The sequence below is a fragment of the Physeter macrocephalus genome, chromosome 8 (assembly GCF_002837175.3).
Source record: "Physeter macrocephalus isolate SW-GA chromosome 8, ASM283717v5, whole genome shotgun sequence".
In the NCBI taxonomy this organism is placed as follows: Eukaryota; Metazoa; Chordata; class Mammalia; order Artiodactyla; family Physeteridae; genus Physeter; species Physeter macrocephalus.
Genome location: NC_041221.1, coordinates 81,977,401 through 81,995,129, shown reverse-complemented (window position 1 = coordinate 81,995,129; position 17,729 = coordinate 81,977,401). Strand labels below are relative to the sequence as shown.

At 39.0% G+C, this 17,729-nt stretch overlaps 1 protein-coding gene and 1 long non-coding RNA gene across 2 annotated transcripts in view; one reads left to right on the top strand and one right to left on the bottom strand.

Moving 5' to 3' along the window:
- The window catches only part of ACOT12 (acyl-CoA thioesterase 12), a 55,167-nt gene that overhangs the window by 22,463 nt on the left and 14,975 nt on the right, over positions 1–17,729 (top strand). The window contains exons 5-11 of the mRNA XM_024125398.3: positions 1,774–1,909; positions 6,543–6,699; positions 8,238–8,357; positions 9,223–9,373; positions 9,880–9,935; positions 10,222–10,285; positions 10,961–11,044. Coding sequence (XP_023981166.1) covers positions 1,774–1,909; positions 6,543–6,699; positions 8,238–8,357; positions 9,223–9,373; positions 9,880–9,935; positions 10,222–10,285; positions 10,961–11,044 — 768 coding nt within the window. The remainder of the gene's footprint in view (positions 1–1,773; positions 1,910–6,542; positions 6,700–8,237; positions 8,358–9,222; positions 9,374–9,879; positions 9,936–10,221; positions 10,286–10,960; positions 11,045–17,729) is intronic.
- Positions 1–17,729, bottom strand: part of LOC114486735 (uncharacterized) — a 32,232-nt gene that overhangs the window by 3,605 nt on the left and 10,898 nt on the right. The window lies entirely within an intron of this gene.

Below are 17,729 nucleotides of genomic sequence, written 5' to 3'. Positions count from 1 at the left end.
TCCTTAATTTCTCTTTCTGAACTTTCATTGTTAGTGTATAGGAATGCAAGAGATTTCAGTGCATTAATTTTGTATCCTGAAACTTTACCAAATTCATTGAAGCTCTAGTTGTTTTCTGGTGTCATCTTTAGGATTATCTATGTATAGTATCATGTCATCTGCAAACAGTAACAGTTTTACTTCTTCTTTTCCAATTGTATTCCTTTCCTTTTTCTCTCTGATTGCCATGGCTAGGACTTCCAAAACTATGTTGAATAATAGTGGTGAGAGTGTACATACTTGTCTTGTTCCTGGTCTTAGATGAAATGCTTTCAGTTTTTCACCATTGAGAGTGATGTTTGCTGTGGGTTTGTCATATATGGCCTTTATTATGTTGAGGTAGGTTCCCTCTATGCCCACTTTGTGGAGAGTTTTTATAATAAAATGGGTGTTGAATTTTGTCAAAAGCGTTTGCTGCATCTATTGAGATTATCATTTGGTTTTTATCCTTCAATTTGTTAATATGGTGTATCACATTGAATGGCTTGTGTATATTGGAGAATCCTTACATTCCTAGGATAAACCCCACTTAATCATCGTGTATAATCTGTTTAATGTGTTGTTGGATTCTGTTTGCTAGTATTTTGTTGAGGATTTCTGCATCTATATTCATCAGTGATATTGGTCTGTAATTTTCTTTTTTTGTAGTATCTTTGTCTGATTTTGGTATCAGGGTGATGGTGGCCTCATAGAATGATTTTGGGAGTGTTCCTTCCTCTGCAATTTTTTTGGAAGAGTTTGAGAAGGATGGGTGTTAGCTCATCTCTAAATGTTTGATAGAATTCACCTGTGAAGCCATCTGGTCCTGGACTTCTGTTTGTTGGAAGATTTTTAATCACAGTTTCAATTTCATTACTTATGATCAGTCTGTTCATATTTTCTATTTCTTCCTGGTTCAGTCTTGGAAGGTTATGTGTTTCTAAGAATTTGTCCATTTCTTCCAGGTTATCCATTTCATTGGCATAGGGTTGCTGGTAGTAGTCTCTTAGGATGCTCTGTATTTCTGTGGTGTCCGTTGTAACTTCTCCTTTTTCATTTCTAATTTCATTGATTTGAGTCCTCTCCCTCTTTTTCTTGATGTGTCTGGGTAAAGGTTTATCAATTTTGTTTATCTTCTCAAAGAACCAGCTTTTAGTTTTATTGATCTTTGCTACTGTTTTCTTTGTTTCTATGTCATTCTGTTGCATCACATTTCCAGGTTTCTGGAGGTCAGTTAGGCTTTATTCTGACTTATTGATTTTTTCAGTTTGCTTATTAGACAATGTTTTCACCATGTGTTGAAATTTCCAAATTGGGAATATCTCTTGGTACATGATAGCTTTCTCTAGAACATCTTTATTCTCTCCCTTTGATAGATTAATTTTGCAAAAGGTAGAAAGCATTTCTTGATAAGAATTTAGTGGAGTCAAAGTCCCTCTCCTCACTCATTAATCTGAAGAATTTTTAATTTTGTAGTTCTGTTGAAACTTTTTTAAATCAGGGAAAATTAATATTTGGAAAACTTTTTAAGGCACATATTATATGAACAAATAATTAAGTCTGTTGATTTTTTAGTTTAAAAAATATTTTAAGAAAAAAATTAAGTCAAAATAAAATGTGTATATAAACACCCATAAATGCTCTATTTACTTTGAGTTAGAAAACAATCTGACATATCATTTGTTTTTGCAAAATTCATGATGTGCTTTTATAATTTAACAGGGCAATGAAAGATAAATGTTTTTCTTTCTCTAGATTCATTTAAAACCAGTCACACTTCTAACTGAACAAGATAATGTGGAACATAATCTGGCTTCTGAGAGAAGGAAAGTTCGATTACAACATGAAGATACTTTTAAAAACTTGATGAAGGAAAGTGACAAGTTTGATGGTCAGTAAATCTACTTACAGGAACTTTAATTATATGACTGTGGCCTAGCATGTGATCTATCCTGGAGAATGTTCCATGTGCACTTGAGAAGAATGTGTATTCTGCTGCTGTGTTGATCCTTTCCAGTAATGAGAAAGAAAACCAGAGACAGAATAACCTCAATTCAGGTCAGAGTTCCTGACCAGAAAATGTAGGATAAATGTAAAATTGTCCAAGCAGAATGACACAATACTTAATGAACATCCAAAGTACAAGAATTGAAATTGACCTCCAGATGAGTATGCCCCTATTTGGAAGCCTGTAGAAAGGGTGACATTTGTTTATTGTACTTAACAAGGGTACACAGCCAGAGCTGTGAGCCTAGACTGGTCTCTAAACCTGGAAGAGCCCTATTTCCCCATTGATTGGCAATTACCTCCAAATAGGCATCTGCACCAAGGTCCCCTATACTCAATATTTTCTGCGTAGATGTCATAGCTGATGCTTATACACATATGACCTGCCCTAGTACCCTCCTCTATGTGTCCCAGTGTAGGCCATGTATGTCTTCATAGGAATCAAGTAACTTTTTCTTTAATTATCCCTCAGAAAAGGAGTTGCCTTATATTTGAGTTTTAACAATGTCTCTCACAGTATAAGGTCCTCTCTTAATTTTTTATTTTATCCTGGTAACACAATATTCAAACAAGTATGCACCTTTCTTTTTTTCATTTAACAATATAGTTTACAGATAATTTATATTAATTTATTTTGAAACAAAAAAGTACCATTTGAGTAAGAGAAATTAACCTTAAAAAATATCTCAATCAATACTAGTTTTGGATGTTTATAGAAAATTATCTAACAAAATCAGTACTTAAAAAAGAAGTTGGAAGGGATTTAAGACTTCATATGCTTTTTAAGGATCCCTTTAGGAAGCAACTCAATTCTGATTACAGCACTATGGTGGACTTGGAGTCTGAAAAAAACTAAAATTTCTGAATGAAATATTTACAAACATCTTTGCAAACACATCTCAGCAGGCAAAAAAATAAGAGAAAGCCTTGAAGTCCACAAATGATTAGAAACACAAATTCAGCAGTGTAAGGAGACACAAGAGTTGGCATTTACTCAGGAGGAACTTGTATGTGCCAGACCTAGAGCTGTGTTTTAATGGGCCTGCCAGGGCTCAGGAGACACAGCCAGGTGGAAGGTTGGATCAAGGAACCATACCTGGAGCTGCAACACCCCCGAAATGATACCCTCAGTGGGTCAACTGGAAAAATCCCACCCCTCAGAGAGCTCTGGTAGGGATGCTTTCCACTTAGACCTAGTTGGAGTGGAAAAAGACTGTTTCTCTTTGAAGATTCAATCACATCTACATTCTCAAGCAGATTTGGTGTCAGAATTCACATAATTTGTTTGGCCCAAAATAGACCAAGTGATACTCAGTGTGAAGTGGTTCTGTGCTACATACCCATCCCATGGGTGATCTGCAGCCACAAATGCAAATCCTCTGTGAAGAAATGACTTTAAGCCCAGCCCTTAAGAACTGTCACAGATAAAGATCCAAGGAATGTGAGCTCCTAGTCAAAAATCATAAAAGACAAAAATAAGTCACCTAAATCCAGAAAAGCACCAGACCATAGAATGAAGTCCACATAGACTAGATACTGAATTTACCATATAAAGAATCTGCAGTAAGAACATTAATATATTTTAAGAAAAGAGTATCAAAAGTATTATATAGGAACAAGAAAATGACCTAGACTACTTGACAAAGAAGCAAAAGGAATTTCTATAAAAAAGAATATATAATAATTAAAATCTGAAACTCAATGAATGGGACTTCCCTGGTGGCGCAGTGCTTAAGAATCTGCCTGCCAGTGCAGGGGACACGGGTTCAATCCCTGGTCTAGGAAGTTCCCACATGCCATGGAGCAACTAAGCCTGTGTGCCACAACTACTGAGCCTGCGTTCTAGAGCCTGTGAGCCACAACTACTGAGTCCACACGCCGCAACTACTGAAGCCCGCGTGCCTAGAGCCCATGTTCCTCAACAAGAGAAGCCACCACAATGAGAAGCCCGTGCACCACAACGAAGAGTAGCCCCAGCTCGCCACAATTAGAGAAAGCCCGTGTGCAGCAATGAAGACCCAATGCAGACAAAAAAAATAAATAAAAATTTTTTTAAAAAACTCAATGAATGAATTAAACAGCATCTAAGACAGTAAACTGGAAAAGTAATTCTGAAGAAGTTACCTAGAATGCAGATGGATAGACAAAGAAATGAGAAATATATAAGAGAGATTAGGAGATGTTGCGTTCTAGAGCCTGTGAGCCACAACTACTGAGTCCACACGCCGCAACTACTGAAGCCCGCGTGCCTAGAGCCCATGTTCCTCAACAAGAGAAGCCACCACAATGAGAAGCCCGTGCACCACAACGAAGAGTAGCCCCAGCTCGCCACAATTAGAGAAAGCCCGTGTGCAGCAATGAAGACCCAATGCAGACAAAAAAAATAAATAAAAATTTTTTTAAAAAACTCAATGAATGAATTAAACAGCATCTAAGACAGTAAACTGGAAAAGTAATTCTGAAGAAGTTACCTAGAATGCAGATGGATAGACAAAGAAATGAGAAATATATAAGAGAGATTAGGAGATGTAGAGAATGTAGTAAGAAGTCTAACAAGCTTCTAATCAAAGTTCCAGGAATAGAGGAGAAAAAGAAAGGGAGAGAAGTAACATTTGAAACAAACAACATTGACATTTCATTAAAGGGTAACATGAAAGTTTCATATACATATGAAATGATGTTGGACCTCATTATTAATCAGGGAAATGCAAATTATAACCTCCAAGAGACACTATTTCACACCCACGAAACTGGAAAAATTGAAGAGTCCACAATACTATTTAAGTGAAAATGGGGAGCAGTAGGAACTGTAATAAACAACAGACAGAAGTATAAATCAGTACAATCATTTTGTTACCTAAAAATATTCTGTTGTTAGTAAGGACTGTGAATGTGGAAGAAATCAGCAAAGTTAAGTTTATTCATCCATTTATTCATTCAATAAATATTGACTGAGCACCCACATTCTGGAATTTTATTAGAATTTTTAAAAATCAGTCCTTGCCCAAAGGAGCTTAGGATATAGGGGGTCAGATAATCAAAGATCACACAAATAAACATAAAATTATAACCGTGAAAGAAAGGTACAAGTGGGAGCTCATAATAGTGGGGTTGCTGTGGTCAGAGAAGGCTTTCCTGAGGAAGTAGTGACTGAGATGGGCCAAGAGAGAATAGGAGGTAAGTGGAAGAAAGTGTGGGTGGCCAGTGGAACTGCTGCTGACAGAGGCAGCACCATGTACAAATGCCCTGATGTTGAGGGCAACATTTAGTTACAGGAACTGAAAAAGGGCTATTGTGGCTGGAACAAAGGGAGAGAGAGCTTGAGAAGGGAAGGGGTGCTAGGAGAAAATCAGACTAGCTGGGGCTGGAGAGGTAGTCATAGGCCAGACAGGAAAGGAAGGGCTTGGGGCCATAGGAATGATTTCGGTTCTTCTAATAGGCCAAGGGGAAGTCACTGCATGTTTTTAAGCAGGGGACTGAAATGATCAGTGGAATGATGCGGAAAAAACATAAAAGAAAAATACCATCAATTAATGAAAAATATAATAATTAGATCAGGAAATGGAGTTAAATCTCTGTAACCACTCTTCTCTGCTCACTTATATGTGACTGTGATAAGAAAGGCTCCATTCCCAGTTACCAACAACAGCCGGGCATGTCTGTGCTCTCACACTGAAAGCTCAGCTGTGCCTCTGACAGTACAACCAGGATGGTGCCCTACTCTAATTCTTTCTCCCACCTCCTCAACAATAGTACGTGAGATTTAAGCCTAGCTGGTGATTCCCTTGATGATGCAGGCAATATAACTGAATACATTTTACTGCTTTGCCGCCAAAGTAAATGATTTCTCCATTGTTGAGAGTCAAAACCAATTTGTCAGTAAATGAAGCAGATATGATTCAAAAGAAGCAGAAAGACACTGAGAAGTACAATGTATTGTGTCTTTTCTGTTTGTGACTGCATTCAATACAAAACAGTAACTACGGGAGGCCATATTCCCATTCTGAAGTTTATCATACAGCAAACTATTCCAGATTTTCAGTGTCTGTGGCCCTTTAAAGCTCAAATCCCTTTCTTTTTAATAACTTTATTAACATACCATAAATGGCCCATACTTAAAGTGTACAACTTGATAGGTCTTGAGACATGTACACCCCCAAGAAACCATCACCACAATCAAGATAATAATATATCCATCAATCCCCAAATTTCTTTCTGCCCTGACCTGCTCTGATCTGCCCCTTTTCCACCTGAAGCAACTCAAATTTAAACTTAAACATTCTTTTAATCAAAATTCTGGTTGACTTGTAAAACAGGTTGGAATACAATCTCTAAAATGCCCTTTCTGATCTGCGGTCTTATCCAATTCACTGTAAATAAAGCCTATTCATTTCTTCAGGAGTTTTAAGTCTTTGGTAATAATTTAATTTTTCTAAAAATCCCATGAGTTGAAGGAAAGGCTGTAGCCTCAGGTTCTGCATTTAACTCCACCATCTTTGTTCACATCCACCTTTCAGATCCCACTTGTGATGAAGAAGAAGGAATGGTTTCCACGAGGGGCACCTCTGTGCAGAGCATTGAACTTGTCCTCCCACCCCATGCAAACCATCATGGAAATACATTTGGTGGCCAGATCATGGCTTGGATGGAGATGGTGGCTACTATTTCTGCAAGGTTCTTGGTTTGGACCTCTGGCTTGTGATCTTGAGACCAGTGGGGAGAGGATAGAAGGCTCTGAGGCTCAGCTATTGGGCAGTCAAGGAAACAAGTAGAGAACAATGTTGCCTTTATCAAAATGAGAAAATGATAAGTCATTTTCCTGTTTACCTTAGAATTATTCTGTCCCTTTTTGAAGGTGAATGTTTAAATTCTTGGTTCAAAAATAAAAATGAAATGACAGTTCTTATACTTGATTCTGAATTATGACTGTTGATCTTATGACACTGCAACTCCTTGTCACATTACTTATGACAAAGTAGATGCAGGATAGAAATAGAAGATACCCTTTACACTTAAAAACGGTCAAGATACAAACTTTTATAAAGGTGGTTTACAATTAGGTCTGATCTCTGAAGGTGCTGGTTAGAATCATCATGGCCAAAGGATTAACTGAAAAATAAGATGAGAAAGAGGAAAGAACTTAGAAAAGTACTTTTAAATGCTCCTCAGTTTCAAAAAGGGTTCCTTTATTCTTAATGAAGCCATGTAGGTAATTGAGCAGCATTAAAGAACACTGTGTTCTCTGAAAATGCATTTGAACAGGATCTGCCCTTCCGACAATTTTTGTAACCACTGAAAATTGTTAAGGTTTTATTTCCCCAAATTAAAGGAATTTTATTATTAATATGTCTACAGTTATGACTATAATTAGAAACCTGTGGTTATCCTTCCTATAGATTGTACACAAGAGCTTGTTTTTAAAATGACATTGTCACTGACAATAAAGCATTTGAACCTGTTCTATTGTAAAGGCCTACAATATAACTATGGCAGAGTCTGTTCACTTATTGTTGGCACAATTCTTTAGAGTAATTGGATGACTACAGTGGGAATCTAAAATGTAGAGAATTTTGGACGTAACTTTCTGAAAGTAAATTTTCTTTATAGATTTTCAAAACTCCGCACACCACAAAAATCGTAAAATGTATTCTTTGTAGCCTTTCAGGCTTTGTGCAGCAATCCAGGTAATTCTTCTTTGGGGAAAAAAGATTAGTCTTCGACATGCAGGTGAACTCAGGTAACAGTGAAGGCAAGGAATGCATGTGAATGGCACCAGCTGACAGTTCTCTTCACTGTGCCCCACTCCAACCTGGGAGTCACAGCTTTCTACGATTGCAGTCATGAACTGTCAGGAGGGAAAAAAATCCCTCAAATTAGAACAAATGACAGTGGTTTGTTTTTTGGAGATACTTCCATAGGGCACAAAACAAGAGCAGGACTTTCACCACAAGAGCAGGAGCACCAGCATCTTGGTAAAGACCCCACGGCCTGGGGACATGTGGCATTTCCTAAAATATTTGCAGGTAATGTACAGGACCACTCTCAACACACACAATCCAGTTATTCATTTCCCTCTTGACCTAAAAGAGATATTCATTTAGAAATCACCCTGAACACTGGTCTATTGCATCCATTAAGCAAAGCAACAGTTCCTGAAAATATTTTGGAGAATGATCACTTTCTTCTCTCTCTCCTTCCCTCTGTTTCATCAGCCGCCTGTGTCGAGCGCATCCCCTTCTGAAGTCCGTGGACATGTTTAAGTTCCGGGGACCATCTACAGTTGGAGATCGTCTTGTCTTCAATGCCATTGTCAACAATACATTTCAGACCTGGTAAAGCATGTCTGGTGCTCTTAGGCTGTTATAAATGAATTCAAACTTGCACGTAAGCAATATTTTTTGTTTTATTTCAATCTGGAGGTAAGTATAGTGACTACTTAAAAAAAATGAAGTTCCTTCTCATTTTTTTTAAACTTCACTTAATCTTCGAAATCCATAGACACACATTTTAACTCTCTGTTCCACTTCAGGACTCCTTACACTGTTATGATAAGTTGGTTTTTGTCTCATAATAAGTGTGACTGTATGTCCTACTTGATCCAGGATGGTCTTGGTTTGCACCTGTCATAATTATTAATTCTTCCTTTCACTCTCAAAAGAGTCCCAGTGACTGTGTGGTCAACCACTTCATAATGGACCCATCATTTATCACCATGAAGTCCAAACCACTTATCAGTTATTTTTATTATTCTTGATACACAAAGAAAAGATTTAATTTAGTATTTTTTTCTTTTTAAATGTAAAAAAGAACATCTGTGTTTCCTATCCAGTTTCAGTGTTTGATGCTTTTAAATTACAGGACTATTGTTTTTAGGAGAGAAAACTTGACTTTGGCACAATTTAACCACCCCCCCCCCCCATTACCAAAATATGTTCATGAAGGTATATAAAGTTCCACTGGCCTTTTTACTACTTGAAAGTGGGAAAGTAAAGCAGAAATACTCCCGGGAGCTTGTACATCTTCAGATCAATCGACCTGATGAAATGGATGTTAAAAGTTGCATGGATTAGCAGATGACAATGAAACAACCCAGGGTCCTCATTCTCTTCCTTCCCTGGAGGAGGTGGTGGGGCAGTGGGCAGAGAAGGCCTGGCATGCTCAGGTTCTCTGCCCACTGCCCTTGTCTCCTGTCTGCAGTGTTGAAGTAGGAGTGCGCGTGGAGGCCTTTGACTGCCAGGAGTGGTCTGGGGGCCGGGGCCGCCATATCAACAGTGCGTTTCTCATTTATAATGCTGTTGATGATAAGGAAGAACTGATCACATTTCCCAGAATCAAACCGATGTCAAAGGTCAGTTATTAGCATGTGTGGTTCAGTAATCAGACCACTTATTCTGGGGAAGCTGTGGGTACAGAGCTCCACCCAGAATCTTTCCCTGCACTGGCAACAACCTCCGTGTCTATTCCCCTTTGGTTTTCTTTCTTTTCTGCATCACAAAGTAAAACGGTCTTTTTCTTTTTTTTCCAAATCACTCTAGTCATTTCTTTAAATGGTGAAGTCCCTGAAGACCTCACATCTACTCAGCCACATGCTGCTGTTGGAAGCATATCGTCTTCCGTGTCTCATTTCTGACTCTCTTCTCCCACTTTACACCCAGTTCTCTATGCTGCTCTACACTCATCAGAATTAAGTCTTTTGGAATAAGCTGCCTTACTGCCAACTCTGATCTGAAGATAGTTCACGTAGAGACTCCTTGTCCCAATTAGCCTTTTCAACTGACTTAGGAGAGAGAAACTTAAGGATTGTAGCACTAAAATATTAGAAATTTATTGATTTTACTTTGTTTTTTATTTAAGGATGATTTTAGACGGTATCGTGGAGCTCTTGCACGCAAGAGAATTCGCCTAGGCAGGTAAGGGGCTTAGGTGTAAGGATTTTATGGAATCTTCTCTCATCTGACAAATTACATAGCAAAGAGCCCTCTCTGTGTCTCTATTCCCACATAATGTAAAAAGAGAAGGTCTGATGTTTTTTGACTGTGGAGACTACTGTGATGGAAATTGTTCTTTCTGATTGTTCCACCAGTAAAGGCAGCTTTTTAAAACTGCTGATTTCAGTTCAAGAAACTGTCATAGTTATTGCTGTGTGTTAAATACAGGGAAGAAAACTGTTATTTAATATTTTAATTTTTTTTCCAGAAAATACATTATTTCCCACAAAGGAGAGGTTCCACTTTGCATACACTGGGATACTGGCAACCAGGTGACAGTTTTATGATCTGAAGTTCTTCATGTAAAATCACTTCATTACCAAAATGGAAATCCCCTCATTTAATTGACTCACGTTGTGCCTACACAGGTTAGATGAAAAGGTGAATTATAGCAACCAGTCATCTCAAAATGAAACAAAACCAAGATATCAGTAACTAGTTATCAGCCAGCTGCTTCACTGCCTTGTTTGAATTATATGTATAGTTCCTGAGTTGCAGAATCTGGATGCTCTGCCATCAAATGCATTCAAGCAACATAGGACCTTGAGATCTGGTGTTTCATCATAGCTTGTGTTGAATGACATGCCCACTGGCTTGCATTTTTCTAACACAATAGCAAAGTATTAGTCATTGTAATGTTTTTGACCATAAAATGTAAAGGGAAATCCAAGTTTACTTATTACCCGTTGATTACAAGTCATACTGAAGGGTGTTCTTGTCTTTGCTTAGGATGCTAATTAAAATGATACTAATCTGCTAAGCATATATGACTCACATTACCTGTCTGAATTCTGCATTAAGAGTTTGAGACAGAAATTATGTTCCTGTAACTTAGTTCTAACCTCAACATCATCACCTTGGCTCTAACAGTGCCCACTTTCTAAGCAGAAAATATTTGATCACATATCTGCACTGAACTCACAGCATTTCAAATATTTGTGTTTTAGGTATCCTTGAGTAATGGCAATGTGGAGGCTCTCAAAAGCCTGGCGGCCAAAAGTGGTTGGGAGGTTACCAGTGCTGTGGAAAAGGTAGGAGGCACCCAGGTATACACACAACCCATTGCCCATCACAAATGAACGTCGTCATGGCAGTGGTTGTTCTACTACTTCTAATGCTGCTTTTAAGAAGGAAAAAATAGAGATCAAGATGGCAGAGTACAAGGACACTGAGCTCCCCTCCCACTCCAAACACATCAAAAATACATCTACATGTGGAGCAATTCACACTGAAAACAAACTGGAGAGTGGAAGAAAGACTCTTATACAACAAACAAGGCTGTAGAGAAAGATCCACATGGAGTCAGGTAGGAGGGGAAGAGAAGCAATCAGGTCAGGACCTGCATCCCTAGGAGAGGACACCTCAGCCCTGGGGTCTGATACTGGGAGAAGGAGTCCTCTTAGCTTGTTTAAAAACCAGTGGGACTAAAAGGAGGGCTATAAGAAACCTAGGCTCTGCTCTTAAAGAGCATACACACGCTTCCTTACTCCTGGGAACCAGGCAAAGGAAGCAGATTGAAACTTCCCAGGGCTCTGGCTGGTTCCCTGCAACCACCCCAGTGCACACCCTGGCCCATGCCAAGCATCCACTCCAGCCCCTCTAGCTCCACTGCAGCTCCCCACTAGGGTGAAGGTTGCCACTGCTGAGGAGGTTGCACAGCTGGCAGAAATGGAGCCAGCTCAGACCAGGCACTGCATCTGAACAGGGCGAGGGTGGCCATTACTGGTGCTTGTGAAGGTGGTGGATCACCAGCAGTCTGGAGCTCTGACTGGTGTGCCAAGATTGCCTAGCACATATCCCAGCCTACACCGGGTACCCACTCTGGACCTTCTTGCTCCAGCACTTCTCCCCTCTGTGGTGATGATGCCACTGCTGGAATAGGGGAGAGTGCACACTTAGATGGAACAGAACTAGCTTGGACCCAACCCTCAGGGCTTCTGTGCCAGCACCTTGGGACCCCCTCACTGCCCCCAGTAGGGCAGTAAGGCCACTAATCATAGAAGCCCTAGCTCACAGCTAGCTCTGGCTTTAGCCCCTCCATATCCAGCCCCCCCTCCCACCAAGGTGATAGCTGCCAGCACACCCTGGGGGAAGATGTGACTCATGCTCACGTCAGATCCAGCTCTCCCACCAAAGCCACTGGGCAGATATGGACTGCATATGGACGTTCCCACACAAGGATACCCTTCAAGACCAGGATAAGTAACTGTTTCACCTAATTTCATAGAGACAGAGAAAGTTAAGCAAAATGAGAAAACAGAGGAATTTGTTTTAAATGAAAGAACAAAAAAAACCTGACAAAACAACTAATGAAACAGAGATAAATAATTTACCAGATAAAGAGCTCAAAGCATTAGTAATAAGAAATGCTAACTGAACTAGGGAAAAGAATAGATGAACACAGTGAGAATTTTAACAAGGAACTAGAAAATATTAAAAGAAGAACAAGTTAGGGATAAATTAGGAGTTAGGGATTAACATATACACACTACTATATATAAAAGAGATAATCAACAAGGACCTACTGTATAGCACAGGGAATTCTACTCAGTATTCTGAAATAACCTATATGGGAAAAGAATCTGAAAAAGAATGGATATATGTATATATATAACTGAATCACTTTACTGTAATACCTGAAACTAACACAACATTGTAAATCAACTATACTCCAATAAAAAAAAAAAGAACCAATCAGAGTTGAAGAATACAATAACTGAAATGAAAAACACACTAGAAGGATTTAAAAGCAGACTAGGTAATAAAGAACACATAAGTAACATGGAAGATAGAATAATGGAAATCATCCAATCAGAACAGCAAAAAGAAAAATAAATTAAAAAAAATAAAACCAGTTTAAGGGACCTCTGGGACAACATCAAGCATACTAACATTCACATTATAGGGGTCCCAGAAGGAGAAGAGAGAAAGTGGTCAAAAATGTATTTGGAAAAGTTATGATTGAAAACTTCCTGAACCTGAAAGAGGAAACAGATATTCAAGTACAGGAAGCACAGATAGACCCAGACACGATGAACCCAGAGACCCACATCAAGACATATCATAATTAAAATGGCAAAAGTTAAAGAAAAAGAGAGAATTCTAAAGACAGCAAGAGAAAAAACAGAGACACATACAAGGAAACCCCCCACTCCACAATAGGCCATCAGCTGATTTTTCTGCAGAAACTTTACAAGAAAGAAGGGAGTGGCATAATATATTTAAAGTGCTGAAAGGGAAAAACCTACAACCTAGGATACTCTACCCAGCAAGATTATCATCTAGAATTGAAGGAAAGATCAAGAACTTCTCAGACAAGCAAAAAATAAAGGAGTTCATCAGTACTAAATCAACCCTAAAATAAATATTAAAGAGTCTTCCCTAAGTGGAAAAGAAAAGGCTACAACAAGAAGTAAGAAATCATAGGAAAGGAAAAACCCCACTAGTAAAGGCTGTGGATCAACCATTTAAATAAGCTAGTATAAATATTAAAAGACAAAAACTATAAATAAAATAAAATATAACTATAATAAACAGTTAAGGGATAAACATCAAAAACATAAAATGTGAGGGAGGAGAGAAAAAAATGTAGATCTTTTAGAATGTGTTTGAACTTAAAGGACTATCAGTTTGAAAGAAGCAGATAGTTACATGACAACATATATGAACACCATGGTAACCCCAAATCAGAAACTTAAATAGATGCAAAAAAACAAAAAGAAAGGAACTCAAGCATACTACTAAAGAAAATAATCAAACCACAAGGGAAGAAACAAACAAACAAAAAGAAATAAACAGAGAAGAACTACCAAAAAAACTGGAAAAGAAGTAATAAGATGGCAATAATATCAATAATTACTTTAAATGTCAATGGGCTAAATGCTCCAATCAAAAGACACAGGGTGGTTGACTGCATAAAAAACAAGATCCTTCTGTATGCTGCCTACAAGAGACTGACTTCAGAGCTAAATACACACACAGACTAAAAATGGAAAAAGATTTTATACAAACAAAAACAGCAAGAAGGCAGGGGTAGCAATAATCATATCAGACAAAATAGACTTTAAAACAAAGTCTATAACAAAAGACAAAGAAGGGCATTATATAATGATAAAGGGGAGGAAAACAAGATAGTGGAATAGAAGGACTTGAGCTCACCTCCTCTCATGAAAACACCAAAATAACAACTGCTGAACAACCATAGACAAAAAAGACTGGAACCTACCAAAAAAGATATTCTACATCCAAAGACAAAGTAGCCACAATGAGACGGTAGTAGGGGTGCATTTGCAATGCAATCAAATTCCATGCTCACCAGGTAGGCGACCCACAAACTGGAAAATAATTATATCGCAGAGGTTCTGCCACAGGAGTGAGAGTTCTGAGCCCCATGTCAGGCTCCCCAGTCTGGGGGTCTGGCATCAGGAGGAGGAGCCCCCAGAACATTTAGCTTTGCAGGCCAGTGGGCTTGACCGCAAGAATGCCACAGGACTGGGGGAAACAGAAACTCCACTCTTGGAGGGCACAAACAAGGTCTCATGTGTACCGGGACATAGGGAAAAAGCAGTGACTTCATAGGAGCCTGGGCCAGACCTACCTGCTGGACTTCGAGGGTCTCCTGGGGAGGCAGGAGGTGGCTGTGGCTTACTGTGGGGACAAAGACACTGGTGGCAGAGGTACCAGGAAATATTCATAGGAGTGAGTTCTCCTGGAGGACTCCATTTTGACACCAAGACCTAGCCCCACCCAACAGCCTGTAGGCTGCCAAGTCTTCCTGAGCCCACAGCCACCTCTAAACACACCCTTGACATGGCCCTGCCCACCAGAGGGACAAGATCCAGCTCCACCCACCAGTGGGCAGGAACCAGTCCCTCCCACCAGAAAGCCTGCACAAACCTCTTAGACCAACGTCACGTCTAAGAGGTTTGTGCAGGCTTTCTAGTGGGCAGGAACCAGTCCCTCCCACCAGAAAGCCTGCACAAACCTCTTAGACCAACGTCACCCACCAGGGGGCAGAAACCAGAAGCAAGAGGAGCTACAATCCTGAAACCTGAGGAACGGAGACTGCAAGCACAGAAAGTTAAACAAAATGAGATGGCAGAGGAATATGTTCCAGACAAAGGAACAAGATAAAAACTTCAGAAGAACAATTAAGTGGAGTGGAGATAGGCAATCCACCTGAAAAAGAATTCAGAGTAATGATAGTAAAGATGATCCATGATCTCAGAAAAAGAATGGAGGTATAGACTGAGAAGATATAAGAAATGTTTAACAAAGAGCTAGAAGACATAAAGAACAAACAGACTTGAACAATACAATAACTGAAATGAAAAATACACTAGAAGGAATCAATAGCAGAATAAATAAGACAGAAGAATGGATAAGTGAGCTGGAAGATAGAACGGTAGAAATCACTGCTGTGAATAAAGAATAAAAAATGAAAAGAAAGGAGGACAGTCTAAGAGACTTCTGGGACAACATTAAATGCACCAACATTCACATTATAGGGGTCCCAGAAGCAGAGGAGAGAGAGAAAGGGCCTGAGAAAATATTTGAAGAGATAATAGCTGAAAACTTCTCTAACAAGGGAAAGGAAACAGTCACCCAAGTCCAGGAAGCACAAGGAGTCCCATACAGGATAAACCCCAGGAGGAACATGCTGAGACACATATAATCAAAATGACAAAAATTAAAGGCAAAGAGAAAATATTAAAAGCAACAAATCACATACAAGAGAATCCCCATAAGGTTATCAGCTGATTTTTCAGCAGAAAGTCTGCAAGCCAGAAGAGAGTGGCATGATATATTTAAAGTGATGAAAGGGAAAAACCTACAACCAAGAATACTCTACCCTGCAAGGCTCTCCTTCAGATTCGACAGAGAAATCAAAAGCTTTACAGACAAGCAAAAGGTAAGAGAATTCAGCACCACCAAACCAGCTGTACAACAAAAGCTAAAGGAACTTCTCTAGACAGAAAAGAAAAGGCCACAACTAGAAAATTACAAATGGGAAAGCTCACCAGTAAAGGCAAACACACAGTAAAGGTAGGAAATCATCCACACACAAATATGATATCAAAACCAGCAATCATGAGAAGAGGACAGTACAAATGCAGGATACTGGAAATGCATTTGAAATTAAGAGACTACGAACTTAAAACAATCTTGTATATATAGAGACTGCTATATCAAAACCTCACAGTAACTGCAAACCAAAAACCTACAACAGATATACACACAAAAAAGAAAAAAGAATCCAAACACAACACTGAAGATAAGTCCTCAAATCACCAGAGAAGAAAACAAAAGAGTAAAGGAAGAAAAAAGACCTACAAAAGCAAATCCAAAACAAGTAACAAAATGGCAATAAGAACATACATATCGGTAATTACCATAAATGTAAATGGATTAAATGCTCAAACCAAAAGACACAGACTGGCTGAATGCATACAAAAACAACACTGGTATATATGCTGTCTATAAGAGACCCACTTCAGATCTAGGGACACATACAGAATGAAAGTGAGGGGATGGAAAAAGGTATTCCATGCAAATGGAAATCAAAAGAAAGCTGGAACAGCAATACTCATATCAGACAAAATAGACTTTAAAATAAAGACTGGGGGCTTCCCTGGTGGCGCAGTGGTTGAGAGTCCGCCTGCCGATGCAGGGGACGCGGGTTCGTGCCCCGGTCTGGGAGGATCCCACATGCCGCGGAGCGGCTGGGCCCGTGAGCCATGGCCGCTGAGCCTGCGCGTCCGGAGCCTGTGCTCCACAACGGGAGAGGCCACAGCAGTGAGAGGCCCGCGTACCGCAAAAAATAAAAAAAATAAAATAAAATAAAGACTGTTACAAGATACAAAGAAGAACACTACATAATGATCAAGGGATCGATCCAAGAAGAAGATATAACAATTGTAAATATTTATGCACCCAACATAGGAGCACCTCAACATGGCAAATGCTAACAGCCATAAAAGTAGAAACTGACAGTAACACAATAATGGTGAGGGAGTTTAACACCCCACTTTCATCAATGGATAGATCATGCAGACAAAAAAATCAATAAGGAAATACAGGCTTAAATGACACATTAGACCAGATGAACTTAACTGATATTTATAGAGCATTCTTTCCACAAAAAAAGAAAATGACAGGCCAATATCGCTGATGAACACTAACGCAAAAATTCTCAGTAAAACACTAGCAAACCAAATCCAACAATACATTAAAAGGATCATACACCATGATCAAGTGGGATTTATTCCAGGGATGTAAGGATTTTTCAATATCCACAAATCAATCAGTGTGATACACCACATCAACAAATTGAAGAATAAAAACCATAGGATCATATCAATAGATGCAGAAAAAGCTTTTGACAAAATTCAACACCCATTTATGATAAAAACTCTCCAGAAAGTGGGCATAGAGGGAACCTACCTCAACATACTAAAGGCCATATATGACAAACCTACAGCTAACATCATACTCAACAGTGAAAAGCTGAAAGCATTTCCTCTCAAGACAAGGATGTCCACTCGTGCCACTTTTATTCAACATAGTTTTTGAAGTCCTAGCCATGACAGTCAGAGAAGAAAGAGAAATAAAAGGAATCCAAATTGGAAAAGAAGTATAACTGTCACTCTTTGCAGAAGACATGATACTATACATAGAAAATCCTAAAGATGCTACCAGAAAACTACTAGAGCTCAT